This window comes from Dermochelys coriacea, chromosome 2 (assembly GCF_009764565.3).
Source record: "Dermochelys coriacea isolate rDerCor1 chromosome 2, rDerCor1.pri.v4, whole genome shotgun sequence".
In the NCBI taxonomy this organism is placed as follows: Eukaryota; Metazoa; Chordata; order Testudines; family Dermochelyidae; genus Dermochelys; species Dermochelys coriacea.
In genome coordinates, this window is record NC_050069.1 from 83004036 (window position 1) to 83022915 (window position 18880).

At 41.2% G+C, this 18880-nt stretch overlaps 1 protein-coding gene across 1 annotated transcript in view; it reads left to right on the forward strand.

Moving 5' to 3' along the window:
* The window catches only part of NPC1 (NPC intracellular cholesterol transporter 1), a 52995-nt gene that overhangs the window by 23680 nt on the left and 10435 nt on the right, over positions 1–18880 (forward strand). The window contains exons 7-18 of the mRNA XM_038392426.2: positions 3851–3927; positions 4740–5110; positions 5635–5861; positions 6598–6698; positions 8788–8890; positions 10234–10423; positions 11024–11206; positions 12081–12195; positions 13338–13465; positions 13564–13704; positions 15967–16056; positions 16254–16444. Coding sequence (XP_038248354.1) covers positions 3851–3927; positions 4740–5110; positions 5635–5861; positions 6598–6698; positions 8788–8890; positions 10234–10423; positions 11024–11206; positions 12081–12195; positions 13338–13465; positions 13564–13704; positions 15967–16056; positions 16254–16444 — 1917 coding nt within the window. The remainder of the gene's footprint in view (positions 1–3850; positions 3928–4739; positions 5111–5634; positions 5862–6597; positions 6699–8787; positions 8891–10233; positions 10424–11023; positions 11207–12080; positions 12196–13337; positions 13466–13563; positions 13705–15966; positions 16057–16253; positions 16445–18880) is intronic.

Here is an 18880-nt window from a genome sequence, read left to right on the forward strand (position 1 = left end):
CTCAACAAGGCAGACAAAATCATCCGGCAGCTGGTGAAGTGGCTGTTCCTTCCCCAGAGAGCCAGCAACGAGCTGGTCTACATCGCCCACAGGCATGGCTGTGCCAACATCCCCCACAACCTGTGTGACATCGCAGTGATCACCCACACCTTTGGCCTGCTGACGTGTCCCAACGCCATGGTTGGGAACATTGCGGCAAAAGCCCTCCGTGATGCAACAAAGAAGCGGATTGAGCCCCCTCCACCCAAAACATCTCCACCTTCCTGAGTGGTTCCCTAGATGGTGAAGTCGGATGGGACGAGCATGACATTGCTTCACCGTGGTCCCACGCTCGCAATGCCACGCGTCGCCTGGGGAAGTGCATCGGCTGCCGCTGGGAGTGGTGCAAGGAGTGCCAGGAGCTGGGAGTCCTGGTGCCTCAGATCAGGTCCAAAGACAACACCATCGTCCTCCCGAGTGCCAGGGGCATGCTGGAGAGGACCCTGAACGCAGCCATCCACTCACTGTACATGGAAACCCTGAAGCGTAAACCGGACCAGGGTAAAGCCTTCGAACTGATCAGCAAGTGGGACGCCAGTAACCACTTCCTCACCGCGGGCAGCTTCACCCGTTTTGCCGACTGGCGGTTCATCCACCGTGCCTGGCTCAACTGCATCCCGCTCAACAGAGTCCTCCGCCACAGGAACTGAGACGAGTGTTGCAGGAAGTGCAGCTACTCCAACGGGACCCTGCCCCATGTCCTGTGCAGCTGCAAGCCCTACTCCAGAACCTGGCAGCTGCGCCACAATGCCATCCAGAACCGCCTGGTGAAAGCCATCTCACTGCGCCTGGGGGAGGTCACTGTGAACTGTGCCATCCCCGGTACTGACAGCCAGTTGAGGTAGTAGTCACTGACGAGGCTCGGAAAAAGATCATCCTCGTCGACATCACAGTCTCCTTTGAGAACAGGACCCCGACCTTCCGCGAAGCCCGAGCTTGTAAGCTGGAAAAATACACCCCCCCAGCAGACACCCTCAGAGCGAAGGGCTACGAGGTGCAGATGGATGCCCTGATCGTCTGAGCCCTGGGTGCTTGGGACCCCTGCAACAAGCGTGTGCTGTGGACCTGTGGGATTGGTCGACGCTATGCACGGCTCATGTTGTGCCTCATGGTCTCGGACACCATCCGATGATCCAGGGACATCTGCATCAAACACGTCACCGGCCACTGACAGTACCAGGAGGTGTGAGCCAGAACGACATTGTGCATCAACTATGAGAAAGGGACCAAGAGACTTTTTTTTTTTTTTTTCTATTGGACCATATGAACTGGAACCATAAACTCGCTGAACATTAAATCTCACCAAATAAGGGTAAATCCATCCTCCTCCTCATATCTACTCATTATACTCCACACCTGAACATAGCCATTATATGAACTACATACCCTCATATTTCAATGTCTGTACTTTGACCCATTAATCTTTTACCCCCCATTGGGAATATTTCAGATTATGTATTCCTTATGTCATCCAATCCTAAACTGAATTTTGCACCCCTTGATAATCTGTACCTTATTCCCTCATAACCAGAAACTTCTATGCTTTAATTTTAACATCTTAATAAAATTCAGACTTCTGCTGGAGCCCGAGCTCTGGGACACTGCAAAGGGGGAGGGTCCTAGAGCTCGGCTCTAGCCTGAGCCCAAATGTCCCCCCACAGCCTGAAGCTTGCAAGCCTAAATTAGCTGAGCTGGGCCATCTGCAGTTGTTTGCTTGCAGTGTAGGCACGCTCAGAGGAGAAAAAACTCTAGAGGTATGTCTTCACTGGTGGGTTTATACAGCGCTGTGGCAACAGCAGGAGACTTCTGTTTTCCAAAGGCTCAGTAGTGGCAATAATAGAACTCCATGTATAACTTTTGACAAAAGCCCTTGTTGTAGCTGTGGAAGTATAAATATACAGACCCATAACAATGTGATACAGTGGGAAGTGTAATAAACAATAACTGCCTTGTGACAAATGGTCATGTGTTGTTTTCATCCCTATTGAATTCTAAAAAAGAATATCCCAAACAAAACTAAAAACAAAAGCTGTTGAACTGATTGTAAACATAGCCCGTTTACTAAGCATAATCTCACAAATGGCTTGTCTACCCTAGAGAACTGTAACATCTTACAACAGTACAGTCAAATCCGTTGAAACTTGTAGTGCGGTGTGGACAGGCTAGCCAGTCTGACAAGTGTAAACTTAAGTACATTTACAGGCAGCTCTCTTTGCAAAGCTGGGGCTTGTGAGAGTAACCATCTGCAGCAGAAGATCAGTCACCAAGAGGGGTGGTGGTCCATTAGGTCTGCTAAAGTCTTGGCACATATCTGTGGAATATGATCAGTAATCTTAAAGGAACTTTGTATTTGGATGTGTGTGTTACAATGGAAGTAAGTGCTTACAACACATCTAGTGTAGACAAGACCACAAAACACATTAGTGCTTGGATCTACGCTAGCTACCAGTTGACTTCTGGGTTACAAAGCTCTAAGTATCTTGACTGACAGCTGTGAAAGGATTAAGTGGGTTTTGCTGACTCACTGAAGGCAATTAGAGAGTCAGCAACTCACTAATGGATTTAACTGAATGTGGATGGTGTCTGTTCAGTAGTGGGTCAGTCCTTCACTGTGGAATTTACATCTGCCTGTAGTTTTCGTGAGCCTGGATTTTATGACTTTTGGGACATGCTGCAATATTGTGTTTCCCCAGTTTGTGTGTATATAAGTGAAGTTCATTTTGGGGTTAGGAAGACTTTTCAAGGAAGAGCTTTTTAACGTTCATACTGTGCTAAGATGATTTTGATAGTCAGAAGTGGAAACAAACCTAAATACATTATTTAAACTGTAGACCATGGAAGTAGATGTGGTTTCTGCCCTGCAGAGGTTATCTAACAGGATGAACAACATATGAAAGGTGGATGGCTAAGGTCACAAGGAAATGTATACAGTATTTTATATATTATGTACACTTGGCTATTTGTTTAGCTTCATATGTATAGACTTTTCCTGGCTGTCCCTCAGCTTAGCCATTATGGGTTAGTGGTTTTCTTGCAAGTGTCACATCAGAGTTGGCTCTTCAGAAAGGGGGATTAAAGAAGTTGTGTGGCCATATGGGTCTGTTCAGGGATGGCCTAAGTAGTAGTGTTGGAGAATAATGCAGGGACTTTGGGGAGGGCAGGGTGAGAGGGAGCATCTGGTCTCTCAGTCTTGCATTTTAAAAAAAAAAAACTATTGGCAAACTTTTTAGTCTAAAACATTAAACCCAAAATTTCCAGAAATAGTTTATCTTAATGATCTAAGTTTAGATGTATCCTAATTTTCCCTTTGTTTCTAAAATTTGACCAATTTAAGCTGCATAAAGCTTATAGTGAAATATTGTTGTTTGTGACGATATTGGTTAGAGATGGACCTAACGTGGAATAAGAAAAGGAGTACTTGTGGCACCTTAGGGACTAACGAATTTATTTGAGCATAAGCTTTCGTGAGCTGCAGCTCACTTCATTGGATGCAACAAACAACTATACATCCGATGCATCCAATGAAGTGAGCTGTAGCTCACGAAAGCTTATGCTCAAATAAATTTGTTAGTCTCTAAGGTGCCACAAGTACTCCTTTTCTTTTTGCAAATACAGACTAACATGGCTGTTACTCTGAAACCTAAAGTGGAATGCTTGCCAATTCTGATCCAGACTTTGGATCTCCTGATTCACCTCTATTACTGTATTTATTGAATAGTACAGTGCTGGAAAACAGTTGTCTTGATTTTTTTTTTTGCAAGAGAATCACATACTGAATATATGATCCGTTTTTTGTTTTTTGTTTTTACAGAAAAAGGCATTTTGTCTCAGAGTACACTCCAATTGACAGCAATATTGCCTTCTCTGTTAATTCTCGCCATGACAACGGTATGTCTGGGATCATAATGATAAGGTTTGATTAGATATTATTTTCTTCTCGGAGATGTGGACCACAAGAGTCTGAAACATTTTAGGAACCCCAAAAGACCACCTAGTCCAACATTCCTGTCCTATTTGGTTCATCTTAATTCAGTTTTTCTGTACTTTCTTCATACTTTCATTGTCTTGCTGACTTTTGATATAGAATTTGGGAGTAACATTTAAATACAGTCCCACATAAACTACTTTTTGACATCACTTGGCTCCTCATTGTGGATGGGGCCAAGTCGTGGGTCCACATACACTTGAAAATTTAGCCATGCCGATGTATACTTGTTTGGCATTCTTAGGTATAATTTTTACTTTCTCCTGTGATTAGGACAGCATAATTATAGAGAATCATGTCATGACCTAACATGATTTTAATGTTCTATGAATGTCCTGTCCCATCCACACTACAAATAAGTGTTAAAGCTCCGATGCCTCTAATCCTGCCAATCATGGGTATGCTCAAGTGTAGATGGGACTACTATTAGCATGTTGTTTTTTATAAACATGGTTCCATCTAATTGTGCCACACTGGCTTGCCACATTGTTAGAAACTACTGTAGCTAGAAAAGTATTTTAGCAGTTTTTCTCCTGCTTGAGCCCCTTTAAGACCTTTATCTTTGGTTTATGGTGGTTTTAAAAAAAAATCTAGACTCAGTAAATAATCTTCTCGGTAAAAATGCCTGGCAGCATCTGACTGATCCAAAGAAATTACTGGATAAGAAAATAGTTCATTTTAATAGTTTTGAATCTTGTATCTCCTCTTCCTACAGGTGAGGCTTCCTGTGGTGAAAGACTTGGTGAGAGGTTTGAGAACTGTTTACGGCTCACATTCATGTCCTGGGGGGCTTTCTGTGTTCGAAATCCACGGCCTGTTGTTCTCTTCTCTCTGGTCTTCATTGCCATGTGCTGTTCAGGCCTGGTGTATATCAAAATTACAACAAACCCTGTAGACCTTTGGTCAGCCCCAAGCAGCCAAGCTCGCAAGGAGAAGCAGTACTTTGACACTCACTTTGGACCTTTCTTCCGTACTGAACAACTTATTATTCAAGCCCCACACAGTAAGCCACACATCTACTCACCATACCCATCAGGAGCTGATGTGCCTTTTGGGCCTCCACTTGACAAAGAGATCCTAAATCAGGTAACATGGGTTTTGCAGGCCTATCTATGTGGAAGAGCTGTGAATGCAATGTGTTTTGCAATACTTTAAGGACCTAAGAGGGATTAATTATCAGTATGAAGCTGGGTTTTGTTTCGCCTATGTGGTTAGCATATAATGTGAATTTCCACCAAAAAGTAATCTGTTATAAATATCTAAAATATCCTCTAGAGTTAGCAAAGAGACTGCAAGAACTTCCAATCCACTTGCAGCAAAGGGCTAATCACCTTCCCCCACTTTGCCGCTCCTATACCTTCTTTCCCACTTGCTTTGAACCTCAATATGTATGAAAAATACTCCTCTAGTACTTGGAATGAAAACCACATTTTGCTTCATCATTTGCTGTGTGCTTATATTAAAAGCATGGTACCCAGCTCAGAAACCACCAAAAATGCCCCATGACTTTTAGAAGTATTTGATCTTACACCGAGAAGAAAAATGCTCTTTCCGCTCCACCAAATGCCTTCGGACAGTGCTGTTTTGAGTTATAGTGTGTTTTGTTTCAGGTGCTAGACTTGCAGAATGCTATTGAAAACATAACTGCTTCTTATGACAATGAGACTGTAATGCTGAAGGACATCTGCTTGGCTCCTCTTACTCCCTACAATAACAACTGCACTATCCTGAGTGTGCTCAACTATTTTCAGAACAGTTACTCCGTTCTAAATCATTCAGTTGGGGATGAGTTCTTTGTCTATGCTGATTATCACACTCACTTCTTGTACTGTGTCCGGTAAGCAGAGCCAGTAAATACATGCTTTAAAAATATTTGTGTACTGATGGACTCTTAAAAACTGTTTTGGGGTTGGTTGGTTGGTTTGTTTGTTCTGTTTGACATGCTGTATCCAATGCCAGCAGCCTCTGAATTTTTTTTCCTGGTTTATTTGATAGAATGCCCTCTGTGTGTGTACTTTTGATTGGTAGTATAGCATCTTTTTCCTGCAGTTCCATGTCTACCAGCACTCCAGTGGGGTTTTTCACAGTCATAGTGATGGATGCAGCACCAGAGACTCAGACAGAGGCTTGAGCAAACCCCACCACCTGGAAAAAATGCAAGATATTATTCTACTTCAAATCAGCAACATGAGGATTCCTGGCTTATTTCTTCAGGGCATTAAAGAGAGAAAAGTTTTTTCTAAAGTAAAATATTTCTCTACTAGCAATTTTAGAAGGCTTCACCTGAGAAATCTAGTTGTTTTTTGAAGATTTTTTTTCATCTTAAATTATTTTTTAAACCACAATAAGTAACTTACAGATAAGATGTCACCTTTCAGTTTACATCACAAAACAAGCAGATTTTGTGTTCAGTTTACAAATGTAGTTATTGCTCTGTCACACCAATACCCAGCATAATCTCTGTAACACTGTGAACGATATGTAAGTGTACAAATTTTCAGTGCTGCTTTGCACTCTCAAATAACAGATTATTTAAAAAAAAAAATCCAATAAATTGTGAATATATTTTGCAGGGCCCCAGCATCTCTAAATGATACAAGTGAGCTTCATGATCCCTGTTTGGGAACATTTGGTGGACCTGTCTTTCCATGGCTTGTGTTGGGAGGATATGATGGTAGGTGTAATTGCAAATAGAGCTGGAAATATTGTTTGTGTACTTAAGGTCCATTACTTCTTAAATTAGATCACTGTCTTTGTTTGTAGGTTTGTGCAACTTGTACTCTGTTCCCTTTGTTTCTTCACCTTTGTGAATGCCTTTTGTTTACTTGTAAAGTTCCATGGACATCTTATGATGCTGTATAAATGTATTCCAGAGAGTTGGGGTCTGGTAAATTTGCCTGCTTGCAAGAATGATGAGATAGTCATGTGAGGATAAAATGACTTTCTCCTAGACTTCACCTGGGAGGGATGGAAACAAACTGTTTCAGAAAGGCCATTAATATTGTGGCATATTAGCAAAAAAAAAATTAGTTCCTGCTAAATATTCAGAACAGAACATACTCTGTGTCCCCCAAGTTCCACCTGCCCTCTGAAAGCTCTCTGTGTATGTGTGTGTTGGAAATATTTAAAAGATTTAGAGGGAAGAAATGAAATAGAAAAGAGTTTGAGGGATGGTGGGATGTGCTCTGGCTTTTTGGATCACTTAGAATAGAGCAGAGGAGATGGGTTAACAATGATGAAAAGTAATTATTTTAGGGAAGTCTTTAGATACTCAGGACTGGGAGGAGTGGGATTATTTTTAAAATGAACACGATATGGTGCCTCCAAAATAAAATTTGGCCTCATTGACCTTGACAGTGTCCCTTTTGAATATTTAATGTGAGTGATCGTGTAGGGTCAAGGTGAATCTAATCAGTCATTTCAATCAAAAACATACTGCATGTGATAAATGTTCATTCTGAGAAATTTAATGCTTTCTCTGATTGCCCAGTCTTGTACCATGTATTTAAATGGTAACTCACTGGAACTTCAGTGCTAAGGGATCAGAGTTTGTGTACAAGTTAATGTCTCTTGTTACTTTGATTTTTAAATTGTGGCATAATTTGAGTGGGGGGTAAACAGGAATGCTCGTCTCTTACACGCTAGATCAGGGATGGGCAAACTTTTTGGCCTGAGGGCCACATCTGAGTATAGAAATTGTATGGAGGGTCATGAATGCTCATGAAATAGGGGGTTGGAGTGTGGGAGGGGGTGTGGGCTCTGGAGTGGGGTCAGATATGAGGAGTTAGGATATGGGAGGGGGCTCTGGCTGGGATGCAGGGTCTGGGCTGGGGATGAGGGGTTGGGGTGCAGGAGGGTGCTCTAGGCTGGGATCAAGGGGTTTGGAGGATGGGAGGGGGATCAGGGCTGGGGCAGAGAGTTGGGGTACGGAAAGGGGTCAGAGGTGCAGGCTCCAGGCAGCGCTTACCTCAAGCAGCTCCCGGAAGAAATGGCATGTACTCCCCCAGCTCCTAAGTGGAGGCGTGGCCAGACAGCTCTGCGCGCTGCCCTATCCACAGGCGCTGCCCCTGCAGTTCCCATTGGCCATGGTTCCTGACCAATGGGAGCAGCAGGGGCAGCGGCAGCGTGCAAAGCTCCCTGGCTGCCCCTACACATAGGAGCCAGAGTGGGGTACATGCCGCTGCTTCCGGGAGCCATGCAGAGACGCGTGGAGTGGGGCAAGCCCCCATGCTGTTCCCCGGCTGGAGTGCTGGAGCAGGGCAAGCTCCTGATCCCACTCCCCGGCAGGAGTTTGAGGGCTGGATTAAAACTTCTGATGGGCCGGATGCGGCCCCTGGACTGTAGTTTGCCCACCCCTGCACTAGATATATAGGCACAATATCAATATGAATTGCTTTATTTAGGTTATGAACTACTTCAGGATTACCTTTCTTAATACTTTATGATATCACACTTAGCCAATCAAGAATGTTTCTCCTTGGATGAACTCCAAAATTCTCATCCGCCCATGTGTCCCTGCAGATGGTTTCTCTGTAATAGTTTAGGGGTGTTCCTGAAATTTGAGCAGTGGTTGCAGGTGACTAAGCAGATTGGATTCAGTGGGATGCCAGAGACCGGAAATGAGTTGCTTAAACAACATCCCATTAAAATCAGAGAGAACTTTGTGAAGAAGATGGGGCACTTCTTGTAAAGAAAGATCTGTCATGTTTTCATAGTGGGTTTTAGTGTTTTCTCCTTCCAACCTCTTACTTTTTTACATATAGATGAAAACTACAATAATGCTACAGCCCTCGTTATTACCTTCCCTGTCCTCAATTACTACAATGATACACACAAGCTGATGAGAGCTCTGGCCTGGGAAAAAGAGTAAGTTTCTTGTAATTAAGACTAGACTGTGACAGTTGGAGTAACCTCATTTTTTCTCTGAGCTTAGCAGACTTCACAGCAAAGACAACAATGTTCTAAACATGCACTGAGAGTACAGAATGCTTCCGTGAATAAATTTGAAGTGTGACATTGATTTAGGATTGACTGTGCCAGTGATCGTACAAAGCCAAATCAAAAGTATAAACCTCCACTTCTGTATAACTGTTTGTTTCTGATGAGATCCTTGTTTGGCACATAAACCAAGAGTTGTATCTCTGTGCTCTTGTCAGCAAAGTGCTGTCCGGCAACTGAGAGATCCTTGTGAAAACATTTTATGTAGGTCTCACTGAAATAACTGTCTCAGTTCAGACTCTTTCAGTTTCACAAGTAGATTTACTTCAGTAGTTGTAGCAGTCAATCTTGTGAACCTTTTTTCAAATGCCTGTATTTGAAATTAAATTAGTCTTGTTTTCAAACTCTAGAGAACATTGCTCTTCTATTTCTTTGTAGAGACTCACTCAAGGAGAAAGTAAGTCATTGTCACATCAAGGGACTGAGATTGGGTTTACAAAAACAAGTATCAGTTCTGTATGGCAACTTACTGTGAGAGAGAATAAGCTATAAGAAAAGCATTCCTATATTTGTGGAAGATGAGATGGAGAGGGTGGTTGGGGTAGAGTGCATTTCTAATTGGTGTCTAATGTTTTAGCATCATAAACTCCACTCAGCTGCATGTTTCTGGGGCTGAGAGGAGAGCAAAGGGCTTGTCTAAACACGTGCTCCTCTAAGTAGAAGTGAGATGTTAAACCAGTGCAACTTTGTGCAGGGGCACTTCTACATTGGCTTGTACCTGTAAGCCAGGTTTAAACCAAAGTGATATGAATGTCCACACGCAAAGTTGTACCAGTTTTGATAAATTGGTTGAACATTACATGTTTTATTTAAATTGATGCAACTGTGTGTAGACCTGCCTGAAAGGTAGATATTTGGTGCTAGGAAATGATCCAAAGTTTTGGGATGCAGATCTGTCATACACTTACTTAAGTCGTGCTCTCCACTCATTCCACAGCACCATCAGTTACGTGGAAGTGTTTCAGATGTTCACCATGATAAAAGTGGAAGATCTAGAGACGTGTGTTCTTAAATACCATGTGCTCTTGTGCAGAAGGGGTTATGGCCTGCTTAACATTAAAGACTTGACTTGATGTTTTTAAACCTTTTCCTAGCATCTCAAGTATGTCTCTTTTGATGGGTAGGCGTACCATATGTATGTTTGAAAATGATGTGGTTTCTTCTTTTTCTTAAAAACACCAAGCTAAGAAAACATTTGCTTTTCTTTTCAGGTTTATCAACTTTGTGAAAAACTACCAGAATCTAAACTTAACCATTTCATTCTCTGCTGAACGGAGTGTTGAAGATGAGATAAACCGTGAAAGTAACAGTGATATCAAGACTGTTGTAATTAGCTATGCTGTCATGTTTCTGTACATCTCAATAGCCCTGGGATACATCAAAAGCTGCAAAAGATTTCTGGTATGCTTAGTTTATGTTGAAAATAATATCATAATCATGATAACTTCTTACATAGCGTTTGAAATAGGTTAGAACACTAATCTTTGTAACAACTTTATTTTGTTAAATAGTCTAATCTCAACTTTGACTAGTTTTCATGATCACTATTTTAATATCAGCTAGTGGTGTTAGCATTATTATAAAGCATCCCTAGATTTTTGTTGTTTCTGTCTTACCAGAGTGTTCTGGGTTACAAATGGCTTCTCTTTTTCTAAGAAAGAGAAGAAACTGGGAAATCAATGTCTCACTTGATCCCCTTTCCTTCCATCATCACATCCCCCTTTTTAAAAAACTTTTGTCATTAAATAATAAGGTATTTTAAGTCATTCCTGAATCAAGGCCTTTCAAATTAGGTGCAGTTTTGCTCTTCAGTTTCAAATAACATATAATCCTGAATGTTTAAAAGGGGCCATGCTGTAGGCAACCTCAATGTAATTAGTAAAACTACAAGAATTTACTCCTAGAATGGGAGATACGTTCCAAAATATTCTGGTTGGAATGACTTTGACAGATGTATTTTCATTACTGTTAATAATGTGTGTGTTTTTGTTCATTTGTCAGGTGGATTCAAAAATCTCTCTGGGCATTGCAGGCATCCTGATCGTATTGAGTTCAGTAGCATGTTCTCTTGGTATCTTCAGCTATTTTGGAATCCCATTAACATTGATTGTTATTGAAGTCATTCCATTTTTGGTGCTGGCTGTTGGGGTAGACAACATCTTCATTATAGTTCAGACATTTCAGGTATTATAGTGATCTCTTTTTGTGTTTTTTATATTTATATTATATTTATATATTATAAATATATATATTTATATTTATATTAGCTCCTACTTTAGGGCCTCCATCCTGTGAGGTGAATACCCTTCTACTGAACACAGTAGAAGTTGAAGGTGCCTGGCACCTTGCAGGATGAAGTTTGTCCTGAGAGTTGATTTGCGGGAGAAGAGCAAGGATGTTATTTATTTAGTAACTTGCAGTTTCTCAGTGTAAAGAATGTTACTGATGCAGCTCTTTACTTTTGGAAGAATTAAAATTATTTTTGGCCTCTGGACTGTAAATTGTAGGCAGAGATGCAGTTCATGGCCTCACAGCAATCAGTGGTAAAAGATTTCACCATCATCTCACACTTTTACCATCCCCTTGGTAGACTGTAGGTGAGCTGTATAATGGGGCTGTATAATGTGTCTGTTTTTATGTAATATTGAGGACCGTGCTTTATAAAATGTGGTGGTTAATCCATTTTCTAGCTGACAGTTGTCTCCAAAACCCACCAGAAATACTGGCACCCTTGTGGCATATCAGCAAAGACCAAGCATTTGAATGGGAGACTGAATTTTCCTCCCATCGCTATGGGCCTTCTAGGTTTGGGTTGAAATGCATTGCTAGGGCAGTGTAGTGAAGCTCATGCTGTGGCTGCTCAGGCTTTGTAGCTACTCAGTGGGTAAAGAGAGAACTTCTGTCTCGATAGCTGTCACTCTGGCACATTAGAAGCACTGACTTGCTATAAATACATAACATTGACTTGACATGCCTTTTGTTCCATATTTTTTGAGAAGTTTCTCTGAAAATATACTACTTTAATCCCTAATGAGTGAATTACATTTCCTTAAAACAGAGAGATGAGCGTCTTCCAGGTGAAACTCTGGATAAGCAGATCGGCAGAATCCTAGGAGACGTGGCTCCTAGTATATTGCTCTCATCTTTTTCAGAGACAGTAGCATTTTTCTTAGGTAAAAATTTAGTCTTTTTTTCTGTGCTTGGAGATTTTTGTACTATACTTATTGCTGTGTATATTATTTATTCACTTTCATCACCCTCTTTGTACAATGCTTAACCAAGTAAGAATGTTCACTGTATTGCCTAAAGTACATCCAAGGAACTAAGAGATCTCTACTAACAGTGAAATGAATCTAACTCCACCTCTGTGAGGTAGGCGTTAGCCCGAATTTCCATAAAGAGAAACTGTGGTGTGTATGATTCAGAGTGACTTGCCCATGGTTGCACTTACAAAACACGGTAGATTTAGAAATAGAAGCGACAAAATCTCCCACTGATTAGAGAAACTGGCTAGATGTACAGTTGATGGGAAAGTGGGAAGATAGGAATAAGGAGTCTAGAAATCTCAGTCTTAAAGAATTTAGATATCCCCCCTCATCACAAAACCCCCATAGAGTCTGGCACAATTTTATAGCCTTCTCCAGCACTATAACAGGAATGTCTTGGCTGGCATAATGCTCCTATTTTAGGTGCAGCCGTAAGATTGTATTGTGAAGTTTCCAGTGACTGCTAGCAACATGTCTGATTCCCACTAGTGCTTTGCTTTCATCAGCATAAATATTTTAATAGAATAGAACAGGCATTCTATAGTGTCTTGTAGTGACGGCTGAGAGGGGAGACAAGGAATATCTTAATCATGTTGATGGTATTCTGAACTAGTTTTAATCCATAGTTACTTGTTGAATAATTACATCTGCCTGTATGGTACTGGAGTGGATTTTAACAAGGTGTTTTTGAAATCACCTTTTATGTGCAGACCCCAAAGTGGTGGTCTGGCATCCAGGGATCAGTTGGATTCAAAGAAGAGCTAGCTATGCCCCACTTATCTTCCCAAAGCAAATGTGGCGTGGAAAAGAGGGGGTGGCATATAGAGCTGCCGTAGCAGTTCCTATGCCACTTGATTTATCCCCCTATTCTGGGAAAATCATCCAATGGCATTAGGTAGCCTTGCACTGGCAACTCCGCTCCAGGGCTGCTCCAACATACTGGTGGATAAGGCCCAGTCTGTATGTTTGTACATATCATTTGGGGATTTGGCCAGGCCTAATGTCCTGACCCTCCTTTCTTTTTTTCCCCCCCCACCCCCTCATCCCAGGGACTTTGTCTACCATGCCAGCTGTCCGCACTTTCTCCCTTTTTGCTGGAATGGCTGTGTTCATAGACTTTCTTCTTCATATAACCTGCTTTGTAAGTCTCTTAGGATTGGACATTAAGCGACAAGAGGTGAGTCCACTCTAATTCCAATTCCATATACTGCAACTTCTGCATGCTACTGGGTGGTGATTGCATCAATTCTAATATGTCTCGGTTTTATTTTCTAGAGAAATCAAATGGATATTCTGTGTTGTATCAAAGGCCGGGAAGAAGAAAGCAGAGTCCAGCACTCTGAGAGCATCTTGTTGCTGTTCTTCAAAGACTTATATTCTCCATGTCTGCTTAAGGACTGGATGCGACCAATTGTGGTATGTACACTTTCACTTTTTGTGTGACTTGTCCAAGAAAATCTTTTTGAACCAAATACAAATCATCCAAGAAAACTCAGAACTGTCTTAAAGACAGAACTAATGTTTAATTTCTACAGTATTACATACTTTTTCCAAATTACTTGTTTAAATATTTAGTAATTTATATTAGATGCATTTTTAGTAGGGCTGTCGATTAATTGCTAATAACTCAAAACATTAATTCAGAGATTAATTGCGATTAATCGCAGTTTTAATCACACTGTTAAACAATAAAATACTTAAATGTCAGTTGGTATTCTGGATGTTTTTCAACATTTTCAAATATGTTGATTTCAAATACAATACAAATACAATAATATAAAGTGTAGAGTGCTCACTTTATATTTTTATTTCAAATATTTGCAGTGTAAAAATGATAAACAAAAGATAGTATTTTTCAATTCACCTCATACGAGTACCGAGTACCGTAGTGCAATCTCTTTATCGTGAAAGCGCAACTTACAAATCTACATTTTTTTTTTTTGGTTTGTTTTTTTGAGTGCAGTGTTATAACAATGTAAAGCCACTCAGTCCTACTTCTTGTTCAGCCAATTGCTATGAGAAACAAGTTTGTTTACATTTATGGGAGATAATGCTGCCCACTTCTTATTTGCAATGTCACCTGAAAGTGAGAACAGACGTTCGCATGGAACTTTTGTAGCTGGCATTGCAAGGTATTTCCGTGCCAGATACGTTAAACATTCATATGCCCCTTCATGCTTTGACCACCATACTAGAGGATATGCTTCCATGCTGATGACGCTCATTTAAAAAAATAACACATTAATTAAATTTGTGACTGAACTCCTTGGGGGAGAACTATATGTTCCTTGCCCTCTGTTTTACCTGCATTCTGCCATGTATTTCATGATATAGCAGTCTTGGATGATGACCCAGCATTTTTATTTTAAGAACACTTTCACTTCAGATTTGACAAAACGCAAAGAAGGTACCACTGTGAGATTTGTAAAGATAGCTACAGCACTCGACCCAAGGTTTAAGAATCTGAAGTGCCTTACAAAATCTGAGTGGGACGGGGTGTGGAGCATGCTTTCAGAAGTCTTAAGAGCAACACTCTGATACTGAAACTACAGAACCCAGACCACCAAAAAAGAAAATCAACCTTCTGTTGGTGGCATCTGACTCAGATGATGAAAATGAACATACATTGGTCTGCACTACTTTGTATTGTTATCGAGTAGAACCCATCATCATCATGGACGCATGTCCTATGGAATGGTGGTTGAAGCATGAAAGGCCATATGAATCTTTAGCGTATCTGGCATGTAAATACCTTGCAACACCGGCTACAACATTGCCATGCAAACACCTGTTCTCGCTTTCTGGTGACATTGTAAGTAAGAAGCAGGCAGCATTATTTCCTGAAAATGTAAAGAAACTTGTTTGTCTGAGCTATTGGCTGAACAAGAAATAGGACTGAGTGGACTTGTAGGCTCTAAAGTTTGACATTTTATTTTTAATATTAGTAAGTTCAACTTTCATAATAGAAATTGCACTACAGTACTTGTATTAAGTGAATGGAAAAATACTATTTTATTTTTACAGTGCAAATATTTATAATAAAAAATAAATGTAAAACGAGCACTATACACTTGTCTGTGTTGTAATTGAAACAAATATATTTGAAAATGTGGAAAACATCCAATATTTATATAAATGATATTCTATCATTGTTTAGCAATGCAATTAATTGCAATTAATTTTTTTAATCGCTTGACAGCCCTAATTTTTAGCAAGCAAAAGTAAAATAAACATTTTTCTTTTGGATTTGATACTTGAGCCAACTTCCATTTAAACGCAATGGAAAGTCTCCCATTTCCTTGAATAGGTGTTAGATTAGACCCTTAGTTCCCAACTTCATTTACTACTGATTGGTTCTGTGATATGGTTAACTCTGACAGTAGCTGGCATTCTTGAGTCAGTAATATGGTTTTGTATTTAATTTGGGCTTTGATTGTACCTTCCCTCTGAGGTGAAAATAGCTCCTCTTTGTGCTTCTGCCATCACCATACCATCCAACCTGGTATGCTTATTCTGGAACTTCACTGCATGGTAGCAATATAATGGATGATTGATTTCCTAAAATGAGGAGTATTAATGCATGGAGTCATTGTGTAGGGCTGAAGTCTTTTTTTTTTTTAATTGTTTTTTTTTTTTAAACCGTTCTTGTGTGTCATAAGCTGTTGTCATTTTTTACAGATATCCTTGTTCGTGGGCCTTTTGTCATTCAGTATAGCAGTTTGTCACAAAGTAGAGATTGGCTTGGATCAGTCTCTTTCAATGCCAGATGTAAGTGTTGATTTAAAAAATTTTGTTTTTTGCAGAAGGAAATGATTTAATCAGTACCAAATAATTGAAACACGTCACCTATCTCTGACAAGACAAAAGTTGTCATGTTACAGTTCCTCAGCATTAACACAGTACAGATGAGAAACATTGACAGACTGAGCTGTTTCAGAGATTTAACTCAAGTTTTCTTTTTTAAGGACTCCTATGTAATGGATTACTTCAATTATTTCGGCAAATACCTGCATGCAGGTCCTCCTGTGTATTTTGTCCTAGAAGAAGGGCACAACTACACCTCTTTGGAGGGGCAGAACATGGTGTGTGGTGGAGTTGGATGTAATAACAATTCACTTGTGCAACAAGTCTTCACTGCAGCAGAAATTGACAGCTAGTAAGTGCAGCATTTTTCTCCTACTGATCTCTAGAGCAAGTAGTATAGCTAATGTTGCCCAGCACGTGTGTGATGGGTTTGGTCACAGAAACCCCATTGGGACTGTCACCTGACATGCTGAGTTTACCTCTGAGCCCATTTTCCCTGCCAGCTTGGGACTCCAGAACCCTGCCTTGTTGAGCCAGACACGCTAGCCTGCTGCAACACAGACCCAGGTCTGGTCCATGTCCCCAAAGCTGCAGACTTTAACCAAAAACTGCTCAGCAGGTCACCTATTTCCAGTACCCAGACACCCAGCTCCCAATGGGATCCAAACCCCAAATAAATCTGTTTTACTCTGTATAAAGCTTTTACAGGGTAAACTCCTAAATTGTCCACCCTCTTTAACTCTGATAGAAAGAGATGCATAGTTGTTTGCTCCCCAGGTATTAATCACTTACTCTGGGTTAATTAATAAGTGATTTTATTAAGTATAAAAAGTAGGATTTAAGTGGTTTCAAGTAATAACAGACAGAACAAAGTAAGTCACCAAGCAAAATAAAGGAAAACATGCAAGACTAAGCCTAATACATTAAGAAACTGTTTAGTTTCAGTAATATCTCACCCTCAGATGTTCCAAGAAGCTTCTTTCACACACTAGACTCCTTCCTAATCTGGGCCAAATCCTTTCCCCTGGTACAATCCTTGTTAGTTCCAGTAGACATCTTAGGTGGAAAACGGGTTCTCATGACTGGCAGCCTCCTTTGTTCTCTTCCACCCCCTTTTATAGCTTTGGCACAAGGCAGGAATCTTCTGTGTCTCTGGGTCCCCACCCCTCCTTCTAAATGGAAAAGTACCAGATTTAAGATGAATCTCATTACCAGGTGACAGGGTCACATGTCACTGTAAGATCTCATTTTTCATTACCCAGGGGCTGGCCCACAGGAAGGCTTGTAGGTAAATAAACCATCCACAACCAATTGTCCTAGTCAATGGGAGCCGTCAAGATTCTGAATCACCATTAATAGCCTACACTTCGCATAATTACAGTAGGACCACAGTGTTATACTTCATATTTCTAGCTTCAGATACAAGAATGATACATTTATACAAATAGGATGACCACACTCAGTAGATTATAAGCTTTGTAATGATACCTCACAAGAGACCTTTTGCATGAAGCATATTCCAGTTACATTATAGTCACACTCGTAAGCATATTTCCATAAAACATTATGGAGTGCAGTGTCAGTGTCTTATTGGAAGGAACACTTCCTGTTTCAGTTGCTTATAAGTTTGCCAGATGCTTGTGCTAAAATTTTCCATGGGATTCTACCGTGTACTGAACTTTTTGAAAAGCTTTAGCAAAAATGGTTCAGCAGTTTTCCAGAACAAGACTGGGGGAAAAGACTTGGTTTTACATGTGTTTTTAAAAAACACTACAAGTATAGCGCTTCCATGCTTTGGATCAGGGACCTGAAATTTTATGAGGAGTTTTCTTTGGTGTCAGGGATGTTCCCTCTTGCTGTTCCATGAAAAACTGAATTTGAAAAATCTTAGTTAAGACCTGCTCAGGTAGACTTGTTAGAGCTTGACAGCTTGAACGCTCCAAAAATTCCATCTGTGCTTAGCGTGCTCCAGGTTGTGATTGCAGGGGCTGAGCAGGACTTTGGCTGTACTTGCTGCTGTAATTCATGTGGTGCTGGGTCAGGAACTGAGAGAGAAGAATCTTTCTCCTGTGCTCTCGATGATTCATCTGCCGGTGCCTAGGCAGTGTGGAGGAGGAAGTGGTCTGACTCAAATGCAGTATGGACAAGAGACATCTGGGATGGTGTTGTCAACCTTTCCAGAATACTGTACCCCTTTCAGGAGTCTGAAGCCTGAGCCCTGCTGCCTGGGGCTGAAGCATGCAACTTAGCTTTGCAGGTGCCCCGCCCTGCCCCAAACCTGTTCTGTGCCCCCTTGGGTTAAGAAACACTGATCTAGATGAGTTGAAGTACCCTCTGGAAGTCCTCTGCATATCCCCACGGGTATGTACCCCTGGTGGAGAATCAGTGATTTGGGGTGTGGTGGAGGGAGTTGATTGGGCCTGGGAGCTTGCAGGCAGGGGAGAGACAGGATTGGCTGGGCAAAGAAACTAGTACTGGGGGGGCAGAAGAGTGGGACTGGGTTGGGGAGAGACTGAGATCAGGTGAGGAGACTGGGGTTTGGACCGGGAGCCTTGAACCAGGGGACTGGGATGGGGAATCTGGAGTGGGTGAGACAGGGACTGGCTATGTGAGGAGACTGGGATGAGGAGCTAGAGTTGGGGAATGAAAAGAGATTGTACTGGGACAGGGACAGCTAGAGGGGACAGGGGCAGAGCACACTAGGTACTCCTAGGACACATTCCCCTCCAGAACCTGAAATGGAACCCAAGATTCCTGTGTCTCACCTTTCGTCTGCTATCAGCAAAAG